General features: G+C 42.8%; 1 protein-coding gene across 1 annotated transcript in view; it reads left to right on the top strand.

Annotated features, from left to right (window-relative positions):
• The window catches only part of LOC139910547 (tomoregulin-2-like), an 84,312-nt gene that overhangs the window by 61,783 nt on the left and 6,264 nt on the right, over positions 1 to 16,265 (top strand). Inside the window, exons 5-6 of the mRNA XM_078286000.1 lie at positions 6,184 to 6,280; positions 14,189 to 14,337. Of these exons, the coding sequence (XP_078142126.1) occupies positions 6,184 to 6,280; positions 14,189 to 14,337 (246 nt within the window). The remainder of the gene's footprint in view (positions 1 to 6,183; positions 6,281 to 14,188; positions 14,338 to 16,265) is intronic.

Genomic DNA, 16,265 nt, shown 5'->3' with positions numbered 1-16,265 from the left:
TCATCAAGGTGGGAAAGGCTGAATTTGATTCTTTCACTTAGAATATAATATTTGGTAAATGAGTGATGAGAATCTTCAATATGTTGTGCCAGTCAAGCTGAAGGGTCGAGTGTGAATCATCTCCTCAGTATGCGCCAGCAGGCCTCATTTACGACTGATAGCTGTCATTTCTGATTGGGTCGTGCCAAAGCCTGAGAGGAAGCCGGCAGTAAATCCCCCAGTGATGACATTAGTCGAGTCAGTCGTGTTAACGGATGTCAGCAGTCAAATATTAATGGCGTTTTTTTTTGTTTTTTTTTATAGGAATGTAAATAAAAAGCTTAAATGTGTCCTTGCGTGCTCTGTGTCCTCATTCTGGCCCTTTTAGGAGTTTGGTTTGGTGGATTTTATGTTGCTTTAAAGCAGTTTTACTGTGTAGAAAGGTTTTTGTGTTTCCCTGGCAGTGCCCACCAAGCATTTTGATAGTATCATTATTTATATCACAGTCATTATTGCTCTGTGCCTCAGTCATTTTGTCATTTGCGTCATTGGAACAACCGCCCTTGGCTCGCTTTTCGGAGGAGGTCGGCTTCTCCTCATTGGACTTCGGGCTGACAAATGGCTTTGTGAAAAAGCGATATGGTCTCCTGCAAAAAAAAAAAAAAAAATAGAAATTGAATCCTGGCCTCTGTCGGCAGTGTCATCTGTCATCTTTTCAATATTGATGTCCATTATGTTTATGGATTATTTGGCTGCCTTCTATTCCCCTGCCCAGCTCGCCCTGTCAGATTGGCCACTTGGGGCAGCGGTCCGTTGATAATGTCATTTTGATTGATGGGTTTCATAGTTTAATTGTCAGCACAGTCTTCTTTTAATGGAGCACCCCACACTACTGACAGATTACGGCTCAGATGGTTTTCAGTTCAAACTGTGTATAGGTTACAATGTGATGTTACCGTACTGTAGATTCTGTATCTCTCCCCCCCAGGACATTATCAGCCATTTGGCTCATGTTTATTGCTTCCTGTATCACCTTTCATGGATCACATGTCCATTTGCGGGAAGTATATTCAGCCCTGGGCAAGATTTGTCGCACCTGCCAATAGACATAGCTTTGTTTTTGCTGGCTTTGTATAGTTATTCTGTCGGTCTTTGAACCAGACTCATCAAGGCAATTCCTGTACATTTATTGTAAATTGTGCATTAATTTACTGATAATCAACTATCCACATGCAGTTATTCATGTTGGCTTACAATGGGACTTGACGTGTGTTGAATGCCAAAGCAGCTTGTATTTACCTGTTTCCATAACATATTCAAACACATCAACTGTATATTCTTATATAGCCATCAACTATTCTCATGTACAGTATAGACAAAATGAATTAGACATCATACATATTTGAAACACATTGTGCTATTGCTCCTCACCGCCACTTCCTGACATTAATATTCATGACTGACATTAAAATACACACTATCCTCTGGCACTATTTCTTTACCTACCTCTTTGTTATTATGCATGAGTACTCAAGGGACTCAGGAATACTTGTTGCTTTTATCATTCAGGGCCTCTGTTGTTTTCACTGTTGCTCTACTTACTGTTGTTTACCTGTAATGGCTATTTAAGAATTTATTATTCTACTGTCGCGTTTATTGTAAGTCACTTTGCATAAGAGCAGCAGCTAGATGCCTAAAATGTAAATGTATTGTAATGAATATCAGTAGCACATGTTCACAACACTAACACTAACCATCATTACAGTAAACCTCATCTCAGTCCAACTTTAAAGTGGGATCACACCGACAGTACAGTTCATTTTCTGAACCATAATGGAAAAGTTTACTTTGTTGCATATTTATATTTGATTCATTTAGGTTGACACTGCTCAGTTACAAGCGAACCAGGGCTTGTAAACAAAAGTTACATGGACAAGTAGCTTGTTTATTGGACAGAGTTTTGGTAACGTGTCAACCCATCATGGTTAGAGATTTTGGCAGTGGGGGGAGTTAAAACAAATCTGATTCCAGTCCCTGTAACATAAGCTAAGTATGCCTTGCCTGCACTCTTTGCTGTAATTGACCTTCTCATACCAGTTAATAACACAGGAAGAAATAGCTGAATATGAGCAGCCAAGACTGCGGCTTGATTTTGAATTTCACCTCATCTTGACTCCATGTTTGCCTTCAGTTTATTTTGTTATGCTAGGCTTCCCAAGCATGAGTAACTGCTGGCTATCAGATGTCGACATCCATCTCGTTATACCCATAAAACCTCGCATTTTGGGATCATTTCCTGTAGTTGGTTCGGATTACATTCTCACTCCTAACAAACCGCACCGCAGTTTGCTTGGAAGAGGACCGAAACCGGCATTTTCAGGCGTCTTGCTGTGGTTGTTTGGTGCCATCTGAGTTCAAATGGCATCGTTCCAAACAAACCAAAAGCTCCAGAATTCCAATAAAACGCTCCAAACATGCTTGGTGTGAACGTGCCGTAAATGTTCCTCGCTAAGTCCCTGTTTAGCAACAGCAATAGTGAGTCCTGTAAGGTGTACGCTGCTATTGTTTCAGCGCCCACACACAGGCACACCTCCCCATCTGCAGGGTGCATCAGTCCGTGCCTCTCCCCCTTCCCTCTCCTCTCCTTCTGTCCCCGGTGTGTTTGTAACCAAGGTCATGGCGGTCCTGCTCTGTTTTCCAGAGGTGTGTGGGCTTCATTCATCATCTGTATGATAGCTGCATGCTGGAGTGCCCTAAATCTCCTGTCTGTGTTTGGGTGTGTGTGTGAGTGAGTGTGTGTGTGTGTGTGTGTGTGTGTGTGCGCGCACTCACTCAAACAAATGGTCTCTCTCTTTCTTTCTCTGTCTCACTCTCTCCCTGTGCTCACTCAAATGAATTATCTTTCTTTTCTCCCTCTCTCTCTCTCTCTCTCTCTCTCTCCCTCTCTCTCTGTGCTTTATCAAACTGCCTCTCTGTCTGAGTCTCTCTCATATGTATGTATCTGCATGCAGAAACACACACGCCCGCGATTCTGTGCCTGTGTCCTTGTACGTATGCGTGCGTAGAAAAGCCCGTTGGCCCAACCTTGCTGCGGATCCTCCATGCTATTCATATCCAGAACAAGATGAGATAGAGGGCGGAAGAAAGAAAGGCAGACAGAGAGAGAGAGACAGAGCGAGATAGTGTGTGAGAGAGAGAGAGAAGGAGGGAGAAAACAAGGGAGAAGGAAACAGACAGATCGATACATACATAGATACGTACAATGTGCATATCCATCCATACGTACAGAGAGAAAGAAACGGTGCTTCTTGAATTAAATTGACTGTAAGAAAGGGAAAGAAGGAGAGGATGGGATAGAGACAAAGGTGAGGGTCAGGTCTCCACCAGTCTGGTCCAGGCGTGGATCGATACTGGGTGATGTAGGAGCTGGGTGGGGGAGGGTGGGGGGGGGTTTGGCGGAGGGTGATAGCAGGGCTAATCATTTCAGTCATTACCCAGCCGTGTCTCCTGATTCCAGGGATTAGCAGACACAGAAACAGGGGAAATGTTGTGTTAGTGCTACAGGAGACTCTATCGGGGATTTGAGGAGTGGAAAACACTGCCTGTCCCCAGTCGCCTTTGGTAATTGCGCCTGCAGTGCCGTGTATGGGGTACTGGGGAGGAGGGGGAGGGGGGTAAATGTGTGTGTGCATATGTGTGTGCTGTAGTGTTAGGGAGAAAGGGATGGAAAAAAAAGGAGGAAAGGGAGGTAAGGTCTGCGTTTGCGCTGTGTATGCACGAGCACACATGTGGGAAATTTGAGCAAGTATAACAGAATCGTGTACAGGCTCTCTCTCTCTCTCTCTCTGTCATGTGCATTTGTGAGAGAGGAGAGTAGTGGGAGAGCTTACATGCTTGCTTGCCCACAAGCGTTTGTGTGAAGCCGATCATTTGACAGAGTACAGAGAGTACAGAGAGTCCAGAGAGGCTGGTGAGGCTCCAGTACCTGCAAGAAACCTGTGAGAATTTCACACACCACAACGTACATGACAGGCGGAAATTAGAGAAATTACGTTTGCGTCAGTGGTCAAACAGTTGAAACTGGCTAATTCAATCAGCTGCCGTCCCACTGTTGACAATACTCTGATGTCTGATTTGAGACAAAGAACAAACCCATTTAATTGAACTGTCAGGTGCAGTTGATTGAACCCTCATTTGAACTCTTGAGCACAACATTGTATATGCCACCACAACAAAGTCTATGAATTAAGCGACATGGTTTTGCAAGCATTGCTTGCATTAATGATTTTTGACAGACTTGGTGAGGAAAATGTTGCATTTCTGCATCCTAACATGAATAGTAACATAAGTCAGTTTTAACAAGTCAATTAATCTTGTATTTTGTTGTAAAATATTATTTTTCACAGAACAAGTGAAAAAATCTGCTGTTGTGGTCAAATTGTTTCACTTGATCCCTATACAACTCAACTGATTTCAAGAAATCAAGTGGCATCAAACAAGTGCTGTGATCTGCTATATTTGAACACATTGTCATGTGTTTCAAGGGAAGCTGCATTGGAAACAACTGTGATAATGTCAGCCCAGTGGCAAATTGTTTCACTTATTTTAAGAAAGATTAGATTCTAAGATTAAATGCAAGAACTATTTGCTAAGATGGACAGTTTTTGCAGCGCACACAGAAACGCTTTGGTGTCGGAGCTGCATTGGCGGGCTTAGAGCCAGCGGAGCTTCACGCCTTGTAGTCTGCGCAGAGCTGTGACCCGAAGGTATGGCGAAGCAGAGCCATGAATACAGAATGGACATCTTACCGCCTGACTGGGTCCCAGCCTTTACAGGTGAGGTGACATTAGTGCGGAAGGAGTGTTCAGCATTCAGAGGACACGCTGCCTCACCGCCGTGGCTGCCGTCCAAGACCTGCAGCGTCAGACTCGGCGTCAAATGAAAAATTGAAGGAGCAGGCAGGAACGGAGCGGAACTTCCTCAGCAAAGGAACGTTCTGCTCTTGTAGGCTGCATTGTTTTTTTGGACACAGGCAAATGGGCTAATCGGACCCAGCAGCAGCTAAATCCAGGCGGAATAGTGAATGGAATAGCCAGGAGACACATCACTTACCAACTAGATTCAAAACAGCCAAAGAAAGCTAAGTACAGTTAACCGACTTTGACCTTAAAAACGCTGGGTAAAATGAAAGAGCCAAACCCAACTTTAGCTTGACAGTTCGCACAAAATCAGGTTTAACCTGTCCACAGGAGTTCTATCCAATTCATCCAGCGTGTCGCAAGGGATCACGAGAAATAACAAAAGTTTTTCGAAGGGAAAATGAAAGAGGCGACACAAGGGAGCAGCACATGGTGTCAGCGGTGCGGGTGTCTACGTATGTGTGTGTGTGTGGGGGGAGATTAAAGATATGACATGGGGAAATGATGCCGAGTTCCACCTCGTCATCTTCTTTTCCATAGTTGTCCTCATGGGTCCTGGTAAGTTTAAAAATAGAGCTCGTCTAATGGAGAAGAGGGCCGAGGGGAAAGAGAAGAAGAGAGTGCGGCGTGCAGAGACTGGAGGATTCCTCCGTGGCGGGGGAATGCAATTTGAGATTGGCCAGATTGCTTTTTTTTTCCTCCCCCTCGGCCGCTGATGAGGCGTGATATGCACCGACGGGGGCCCTAAGCCGCCATAAGCCCGACGCCAGTGCCCACACCACCGCCAGGGAGCCGACGCACTCGCGGCGAGAGAAAATCAGCATGATGAAATAAAAGAGGGACTCCAAAAAGATCAGCGGGGATTTGAGAGTGATAGAATGAGAGACAAAGAGAGAAAGGGGTGGGGAGGGTAGAGAAGGGAAAGGCGTGAATGGATGACGGAGGTAGTAAGGGTGGGATTATGGTGTGATGTGGCAGATGTAAATGCACTTGAGATGCCCAGGGCTGATTTCTCAGGGTCACATTGCATTGGGAGAGGTGCAGCGTTATGGGGATTTGCTAGAGGTTTGCGTTGCTTCTCAATGAAACATTTAGACAAATATGGGTACTGGATATTTTCATGTCGGATTTGAGAAGTTCAATGTAGCAGGATGGACAGGAAATGTGTTATTGCAAATGTGTCTTGGAAGAAAAACCAGAAGCTGTTGACGTGAATGTCTCTCTCTCTCTCTCTCTCTCTCTCTCTCTCTCTCTCTCTCTCTCTCTCTCTCTCTCTCTCTCTCAGGAGGTGAGGGCTCGGCGGAGGCAGGGCAGAAGGAGACGTCCACCTGCGACATTTGCCAGTTTGGGGCTGAGTGCGATGTGGACGCAGAGGATGTTTGGTGAGTTTGCACAAAGTCTACAAACACACAAACACAAACACACACACACACACACACACACACACAAAGAAAACTCAAGAGGTGTCAAACCGTTAAACTCGTCCTAACCTACACCAATTTTTGTCAAAGCCCGAGAGTGTCAAACTCAACTTTTGACATGATGACACCAGTCGACCCATCCGGACACAGCTAGTCACCACCGTTTAAGTTATCTTGACACATACTGACATTTTCTGGGGAAAACACACTCTATATCTATAATGTGAAACGTTTTAGCTATTTCTAACTAAGAATTTAAATTAGAAATCTTCTGTATATACCGCACACACACGCGTACATGCAATATACACACTGCACACACACCCGCTGAGGTTTAGTGCATGGCTGACCATTTCATTTAACCTCAATTACTACAGCAGGGCATTGAGAGAAAGGAGATTCTGGAAATCCAATTACAATCCTTACAGGACTTGGCAATGTCAGGCCAAAAACTACTTTGACTCACACAAGGAAAACTAGTTCAGTCCAGAAACACTCTTGTCACAAAGTTAACCATTTATTGCAAATGAGATGTTAACACAGGTATATCAGCTGGTTGGAGTTTAGCAGGCAGAAGCGCTATAAACAAACACATGGGTGTAGAACCAGAACAGATGGAGGCTTGGTTGGTGAAGCACCAGACAGCAGCAGCAGCGTATAAGCGCTCTACAGCATGAATGAATGTCGAGGCAGTTCGGCTTAAACGAACCACCGTTATTGTGTGTTGGACTGTGATTGGTGTGCATCAAGGATCAGCTGGTATCAGCTTAAGGAACTGAGGCAATGCTTCGTGAGAAATCCCACCATTACAGCTAGAATTAGAATTGCTCTGAGAATATGATTCTATCAAACTGCTCGATGTAATGGAGAGATAATGTACCCCGGTGTGCAATAACTGTAATGCCAAGGAATTGCTTCGTGATGCATCCTGAGCCTTGTTCCGAATACCAAACAGAACTGGAATCCACTTCGACTGATGCCACCCACTTCCTCAAATGCATCTTAATATTCCACGACTGCACACGGATGGATTTATTGATAATTCATTAATCCCCAATAGGGAAACTCATAAGGTCACAGCAGAAACAATCGTACACAAACTTCAAAACATAAAAGAAAATGTAGCCTGAAGCGCAGCACAACTCAGTGCAAAGACAGTTGCACAATACACAAAGTGCGATGTTTAGCCCCAAGATGAGGAGAGAGAGAACAAGACAAGAGAGGTAGCCTATGTCAGACATGTGTCTCATTAAAATAGCAGTAGACACAAACAATCTTATGAATATTTCAGTGTCCCATCTTGTAAGAAGGAAACGACAAGTACTCTTCAATCTTTCAAGAGACCCAAGGCCCCTCTTGATAGGCAGTTTACTGGTGATTGTGATCAAACAACAGGTGATTGTAACAAAACAGCAGGTGATTTTCATCAAATGCCAGGTGACTGTAATCAAACAGTAGGTGATTTTAATCAGACAACTGTTGATTAATCAGAGAATCAGAATTAATCAGAGAGAAAAGGTGACTGTAATCAAAGAACATTTGACTGTAATCAGAAAAGGCACAGCTAGTGACCAGTGTTTACGGCAATGCAGTACATTTACTTACTTGCATACAATACTGTGTCATGAAGAATACTGTGAGCCAGTGGACAAAGTGATTTCCAGGACTCTGAAAACCAGTATGCAACAATGCATCACTCTGCAAAATGTAAAATTTAGAGACACTTATCGCAGTTGGTGACATCCTCGATGTTCTATTTTCAACTTTGTAGCCTAATGTTACTTGTTAAAAAATAATCCATTAGTGTGCTCTTCAGTGCACTCATAACAACAGATTACCTCGGCCGTCCACAAACAAGGAAACAAGAGAAATGAAATGTTAACAATGTGACAGCATAAAAATAATGCATGTCTGCTGTGATGACGGGGCGTCTTTATAATGTGCTTAGAAATCTGCCGATGATGTGCTGACTGTCTCTGTGCACAGCATGGTCATAGAGAGAAAGTGCCTATTACCGGTCTTGCTCAATTTCCCCCAAAGCAAATTAACAGGTTTGTTTAGATTCTATTTGCAGTCATTTCGGTAACCTTTTAAATTACAGCCCATTAATTACGCAGTGATGACCGGAAATAACTAATAGCCAAGTTAAATAGATGTAATATCTAGCTATAGCATTACAATGACTGGTAATCACTGAGAAATAATAAAAGTTTAAAAAAAAAAGGTGCTTTTACCAGTAATTGTATGAGATAAATGGCATTAACTTAGAAAGGTGCTGGAGGTGAAGGATAAACTAGTTCAAAAAGGAACAAACACACTCTCTCCAGTGATTGATCTTCCACAGAGGAGACGGACATTCATTACAGAAAATGACGACACCTGTGCAGGAAAACTCAATGTTTTTTCATCAGGTTTTCATTTGCTTATAATGTAAAACACAAACAATAATACATTATATATTTTAGAAAAGATATACCAATACTGACTATGTACAATATGCACATAGGTATACAAACACACTCCATAGTAACTCTACAGAAATAACAAAAAAGCGCCTTTTTTACTTGTATGTTACTCAGTAGTTACCAGTCATTCTAATGCCATAAAGAATTATTCCATGCATTTTACTTGGAGATTACTTAGTTATTTCCAGTCATTACTATGTAATGAATGGCCTGTAATTTAAAAGGTTACCATCATTTCTGATTAATTATGGGCTTCAAATAAACAAAAATGCTTTCAGTAACTTGAGTGCGTTGAGTTGACCCAGGTCCCTAGTAAACCATACTTGACCCCGCTAGTTATCCTCACACCATCATGAATGTTAGGCAGCGACATGGCATAGTGGTTACAGACCGTCCTGCTGCCAGAAGCTGCCAGGTGTCCTCGTCATCCTGCAGAACGGCCCTCGAGCAAGGCATCGACTCCCTCCCAGCTGTAGGGGTGCTGCTCTGCGGCTGACTTCCCTTTGGAGAGCGGCAGGCGAAAAGACCAATTTACCCCTCAGGGATCAATAGAGTGTCACAAAAAACCCATTTAGATCCATTTGCAGTGTAAAACAGTGATTACCCCACAAAAACCCGTGCTTTGAACGCCATCAATAGCATCCATCGACATTGCTAGCATTGAGGGAGAGGAGGAGCGCTGTGCAGATAGCGAGCTAGCCGTGGAGAGGGGCTGTAGGACCCTTGCTGTGTGAATGCAGGGTTTTGACATCCTGAGAAAGGAGGTGAACGCCCTTTCAAAGCCAGCACTTACGTCCTTATTGAAGCCCATTGTGGCTCTGTGGAGGGCAAAAGGGAATTGCATTGAAAAGCCAGATGGAGGAGAAGTCACAGGCCAACAGGCAAGGTGAGAATGCCTTTATTTTCCTTCAATGGGGTTCCTGCACACATGCACACACACACACACACACACACACACACACACACACACAAGCACACACTCAAGCACACACACAAATATGTGGATGCAGACACATATACAGGAAAGCCTTCACACTTTGCTGAACTCACAATCTATAGTACCACACAAACATCACAGTATTCCTTCTCTTGTGTGTGTGTGTGTGTGTGTGTGTGTGTGTGTGTGTGTGTGTGTGTATTCCCTAGTTCAGAGGCCCAAACATCCCTATATCTCATACTGCCTCTCATCCTCTATATCCTCTCTCTTCTCTCTCTCTCTCCTTTTCTCTTTCTGTTTCTGTATTGCTGATTCTCTCTCTCTCTCTCTCTCTCTCTCTCTCTCTCTCTCTGTCACTGTGTATACACACTGTATCACTGTGTTTGTGTGTGTGTGTGTGTGTGTGTGTGTGTGTGTGTGTGTGTATGTGTGTGTGTCACTCTCTCCTCTCTCTCTCTATCTCCCTCTCTCTCTGTTTTTTGGAAGGATTACAGTGAAATTTGAGGCTGAGGATTATGAAAATCAATGCTATGTTCAGTAGCAATAAGGTTTCCTGCTAAGGCTTTGTACACAACATGAGGCAGTCAGTGGATGTGGTGGCCTAAGCTGTGTGTGTGTGTGTGTGTGTGTGTGTGTGTGTGTGTGTGTGTGTGTGTGTGTTTGTGTGCCTGGCTGCTTTTATTTGGGTGAGAGTCAAATAGAGAGAGAATCAGAGTAAGTTTGTGTGTGTATTTGAGGGAATCGCTGTGTGCGTGTGTGTGTGTGTGTGTGTGTGTGTGCGTGCGGGTGTGTGTGTGTGTGTGTGTGTGTCTGTTAAGATGAATATTTTAAAATGAACTTTAGTGAGAGATTATGTCACAGTTTGCTCAGTGTAAGTGCTTCCATGCATGTATGTGTGCGGCCGTATGTAAGTGTGTGTACATGTGTGTGTGTGTGGGTGTGTCATAGTGTGTGTGTGTGTGTGTGTGTTTATATGTGTGTGTGAAGTGGCCTTTACAGTAGAGAGCCAGCAGACAATGCGAGGGGTTTGATGGAAAGGAAATCATGGTAGTGAGCTAATCAATACGACACATCCTGCAAAGACAATATCCTCACACACACACACACACATACACATACACAGGCACACACACTTGGGCATGTACACACATGCAACCATACAAACACTGCTTACTCTCATTTAACACTCTTTCTAGCTCTCTCTATTTCTCACCAGAATGTGTGAAAGAATTAGTTGATGTGTGTGTGGTGGGAGAGAGACGAGGACAGTTTATCTCGTGGCACTTGTTATAACATGCATGTGTATGCATGTTTGAGTGCGTGTGTGTGTGTGTGTGTGTGTGTGTGTGTGTCCGTCTGCCTGCGGGCGTACGAGTGTGTCTGCGAGCAGCATTAGGATGTGTTGACGCAGTGCAGTCTAGCAGTATAGTGCCTATTGTGGAGAAAGTGAGAGGCTTCATTAAAAATGTATGGAGCCCAGACATAAGCCACCGACCGACAACGGCCACTCGGGATGGCCCAGACTCTGAGAGCTCCTCCACTCCTCAGTCTTAGTGTGTGTGTGTGTGTGTGTGTGTGATGTGTGGGTTGAGGGGTGGGGATGGATGTGTGTGTGTGTGTGTGTGTAAGACAGAAAAATGTGTCTATATGTGTGTATGGGTGGGAGGGGAGTGTGGATGTCTGCATGTGTGCAGTGTTTACCCAATTTTTAAAGCAATATTCCACTAATTTATACTTTCCATTCATTTGAATGAGGCCACAAAAATTTCAGCAAATAGCATTTTTACTGATAGAAGCGAACATAGTGGAGGGATACCATTTAGGAGAGATAGCTCCTGTTTGGGAGACCAGATCTACTTTTATTTTTAAATACTAATTTTAGTGTAAACCAAGAATAGAAATGCAAAATGAGGACGGACCAATGACTACTTCATTGTCTTAAAAGTTTTAAATGTAAGTTTTCAGGCTATTTTCGTGGCCTCATTCAAACTGCTGCATCCGATCTTGGTGATTAGTTTATATTCTGGTTTTCATGGTGGTTAAGTGCCAAATAACCCCCATGTTAAAACTAAGTGGAATATTGCTTTAAGTGGTGAATGGGCAGAATTTTACTTTTAGTTCAATGGCTCCTCAGATTTTGCTTAACGTGCTATTGGTGAATGCTTTTATTCAAAGTTCCTTACAGTACTACTATGTGTTATCACGCTTGCTATCATGCTAAAACTATTCTTATTTAGATACTTTTCATGATAAAAGCAGTTTTCCCTAATCTTGTCTCGCAGGGTAACTTTTGCAAAATTATAGCTTGCGGTTTATGGTCTTTAAATCATAGTATTATAGTCTCATTTTCACACCTTGGCAATGGTGGTACATTCATAACTGTGGCGGCTCACCTTCAGTGCCATGTGGGATTTGGGTTATTGCGCACCTTTATACATCTGCATCTTCTCCGAGGCATATCGAAACCTCTCTTCACATCGTTCTTACTTTGCTGATCCATCATTACAGCACTACCTCAATGTTGGCACGCTCGGCTGCACAACATTTCAATCAACATCAGTGTCAGCGGTGAGAATCATCTTACCTGATTGCGAAGGTGTCTGTGCGCGTGTGTGTGTGTGTGTGTGTGGGCGCCCGTGTACGCGTCGGCGGGCGCACATATGGGTGTGTATGCAAATGCAGCAGTAAGAGCGTTGAATGCCTGTGCTTTACTCAGGGCCTGGCGCCAGGGGAAAATGAAAAGGCTGGGAGAATAATGACAGATTTATAATTACAGAATCTAGCGTTCAGCGCTACTCAGCAACAACTGTCAGGGGACGGCAATCTGGGTGTAATTTCTGCTGATCAGGCCTGCCGCGCACTTTAGGGTCACAGCACAAACACACACATACACAAGTATACACACGTGCACGCAGGCGTACATGCTCATTCTGTGTCACTGTCATTCAGGCAGATGTCACACATGCAGACAGACCCTCATATACACACACATGCGCACACACATTCGTACGCAGACACACAAACACACAAGTCAAATTCACTAAAATTGTGGTGCGACAGCAAATTGCCCAGTTAATTTGCCAGAGCTAAAAGCAGCAAGTAAGCGACTGATTCACTGGGAAATGAATTCATAACAGGCTGCTGCACAAACACACCCGCAATATCAGCTTTGTGGAAGTAATATAACTGACAATTCAGTATAGAGAGGAAGACAAAACATGACAAGTTCCAAAGAGTTTATATGTAAACGCGTATCTGTCTTACACAAACCACATCACACCATCATTTGGATTTTTGGAAGTTACTTAAATATGTTTTGCAAGACTTTGCATTGAACTTGTGCTTGAAAAAATAAAGTAATTATCTGTTTTAATCAGTCAATAGATTACATTTAAGCAAATTAGGCTATTAGTGGTTATAGATTGTTTGTTGGAATAAAACTGAATTTCCATTTAAAGGTAATTGTCAAGAGTCCAACTCACATGCAAGCCACAGATTCGTGCCCAGATGTGACAGTAATACATTATGCATGGCTCTGGCCTTGGAGCTGGTGTTCTGCAATTGTTTTCAGCTTCATCAACAGAACAGAATTTGGCCAACAGAATGTGTCAGGCAGTCAGATTTTGTTTTAGTTTGAAGGACGTTATAAACACAAAATGCGGCACCAGAAACAAGCTGTTTGGCATTCTCCAATGTTTTGTTTTTCTCCAAAGTGTATTTAATGTCCAGTGTATTGATATTCGCTTATCATAGTTATTGTTTCACAATTAAGTCATTTTCAGTGTTATCTAATATTATTACATATCTGCAAATGGTAAATGGTCTAAATCTATAGCTTTGTTATCTACAGTCTTCTCATCGGTTATTGCTCCCTCCCATTGCAAGGGTGCATCATTTGTCAATCAGGCCCTCTTTGCGACTAGTTAAATCCACTCGCTATTGTGTCAAATTAAATGTGCCAAAACCCAATTTGAAAAGGATTACCATGCATGGCCCAACATCCTGACTGAGTGCGCAAAGCGCTGTCTACAACCACTGCCTGTGTCTAGTGAACGACATTCAGTGTTTTTCCTCATTTTGGAGATGCTCTAAGCATTGTAATCCCTGAATGAATTTGGGTCTCGGTCTGTCTCTCTCTCAGTGAAACACGTACACATACATCACCAAGGGATTTTATTTCAAAGCACCATTTATCAGACACAAAAAATGTGTGTAAGATTCATGACTGAATATTTTAAAAATATAAATGCTCTCACTGTCACAAAATGTTATTATTTTAGATCTTGACATAGCTAATGACTAAAATGATATATCACAGTCAGTTTACTTTCATATAAACAATCATTTTGTAAGTTTACTCCTGGTATTTTTAACAAGGTAACAAGGAAACAAAGTTCTTTCTCATTTATCTCTTTTGTCATCCCCCCCCCCCCCCCCCCCCCGCTGCCCTCTCCTCTGCTCCTGCAGGTGTGTTTGCAACATCGACTGTTCCCACATCAGCTTCAACCCGGTGTGCGCCTCAGACGGTCGTTCCTATGACAACCCCTGCCAGGTGAAGGAGGCGTCCTGTCAGAAACAGGAACGCATCGAGGTCAAGTACCTGGGCCACTGCCAAGGTCAGACACTCACACACACACACACACACACACACACACATGCACAAACACAGTGGTAGCCGTCAGTCTGTCTGGATAAATGTTCACTTCCACCGTCAAGTTGAAAGGAGGCCACGGGGCAAATGAGGTAGCTTACAGAGCTAAATACAGACAGCAGGTTTCCATGTCTCTCCCTCTCTCCGCCCCTGTTGCCGTTATCGACCATCCTCTCAACCTCAATTCAAATAACAGGCTTCATTTCATAATTACTGCTATTTTTGCTCAATTATGTTGTGGAATGTCGTGCGCAGATAATCCTCAAAAACCCACATAGCCCTACGCTGCTATGTATATTGATAATTTTTTATTGAATCATAATCCCTCCTTTCTATTGAAGAATCTTTATTTTGGTGTAAGTTATTAAATTAATCTCTGTGGCTAAATCCCTAAACTGAGTCATATTGCTAATCCATGTGGGAGAAGACAAAGGTAAATAAGAATTCAGTGTCTTTTGAATTTGTTTTTGAACGTCTTTTTTGCGGATGAACCACCAACATCGCAATTTTGCATAGACAGTTTCTCCTCAATTTGGTTCACTTTGTTTAAATGTGTTGCGCCAGTGCAAACTCTGGCTTAAACTGTCATCAAGTGGGAAGAGAGGCAGAAAGTTTGTTTTACTTAAGCCAATCACAATTCAGGGTGGTGTTGAAAACGAGGGGGTTAGTGGGTATCATTTTGTGTGTGTACATTTGCAAGCATTTGATTGCCTCTGCATCCACATGGGACAAAGAGGACAATTGATCGAGATGTGAGAGCCAAGATGTGGGTGTAGAGAAGTGATGGGGGGGGAACAATCAGAGCCAACCGGCTCTGGAACACAAATAGAAATCACTGTTCCCCCGTGACACATCCTTCGAGTCGGACCACCCAGATCGAGCTGATCACTCTTCCACACGTTCTGTTTCCATCAGGGAAAGTGTTGAGGGAGACAAATGACATGAAACACAAAGGATTTAGACCTCAGAATAGTCGCTACACCTCATGTTAGCCAGTGGATTTAGAGTGATACCTTGACATTTTGATTTTTCATTTATTTCCTCACCTGCCACTTGTCACTTGTCTACATTTTTCTTTGAGCTACATTAGAGACAACCAGTACTTTTCATTGGAATAAGCACATAAAGCTTCCTGCTTGCTACCTCACACTCACCCATATCATCAAATAATACTGGTATACCCAATATACTGTTGTTTTTTTTATTTTAAACTATGACTGTCCCTTCAAGTCACAATGAAACAGCATTTTGAGAGCATCTTACTGACTGATTTTAGGGCGGACATAAAGCGGGGAGGGATCATACAAAAGTGTAAACCAATGGGATTTCAGATAGGGAGAGAAAGACAGTTTTGTGATGGTTTTATTGGTTGGAATTTTTATTTACGCCTATTGGTACATGATGAGGTAACCATTAAAGATACACTGTTTTCCCAAGTAAGAGTAATGGGATTTTGATATAAATACAAGAAAAAATACATTTTGTAATCTTTTGGGCATTTATTGTTAAATAGGTGTATATTATGTCATGGAAAATTGGCAAACAAGGACTGTGACTTTAACCACTAGGACCTACATTTAGCTGGAAAATTGCTCATAAAATTGGGTACTGGATGAATAAGTTGTCATGGGCGTGTGGAGCTTAAAGGAAAGCTAATGAAAAGTCAATATGACAGCTAAGAAAATTGATTGATTCATTTTTGTAATGTATTCTGGGGTTCTTTTTTGTTTGATTTACCTTAAGTGGATGTCATGCATACAAGCCACTAGTTTCTCATCTGCATGCCTCTTTGTTTCTTTTCCTTTATGTCGTGCATCTGGTGTTTTATGAGCAAATAAACAAAAAAAACTGCCCAGCATCCCAGACCCATCTCCAGCCCACTTCTTGCCACAA

Source organism: Centroberyx gerrardi, chromosome 10 (assembly GCF_048128805.1).
Source record: "Centroberyx gerrardi isolate f3 chromosome 10, fCenGer3.hap1.cur.20231027, whole genome shotgun sequence".
In the NCBI taxonomy this organism is placed as follows: Eukaryota; Metazoa; Chordata; class Actinopteri; order Beryciformes; family Berycidae; genus Centroberyx; species Centroberyx gerrardi.
The sequence above is the reverse complement of the archived record's forward strand: the minus strand, read 5'-3'. Positions and strand labels throughout refer to the sequence as shown.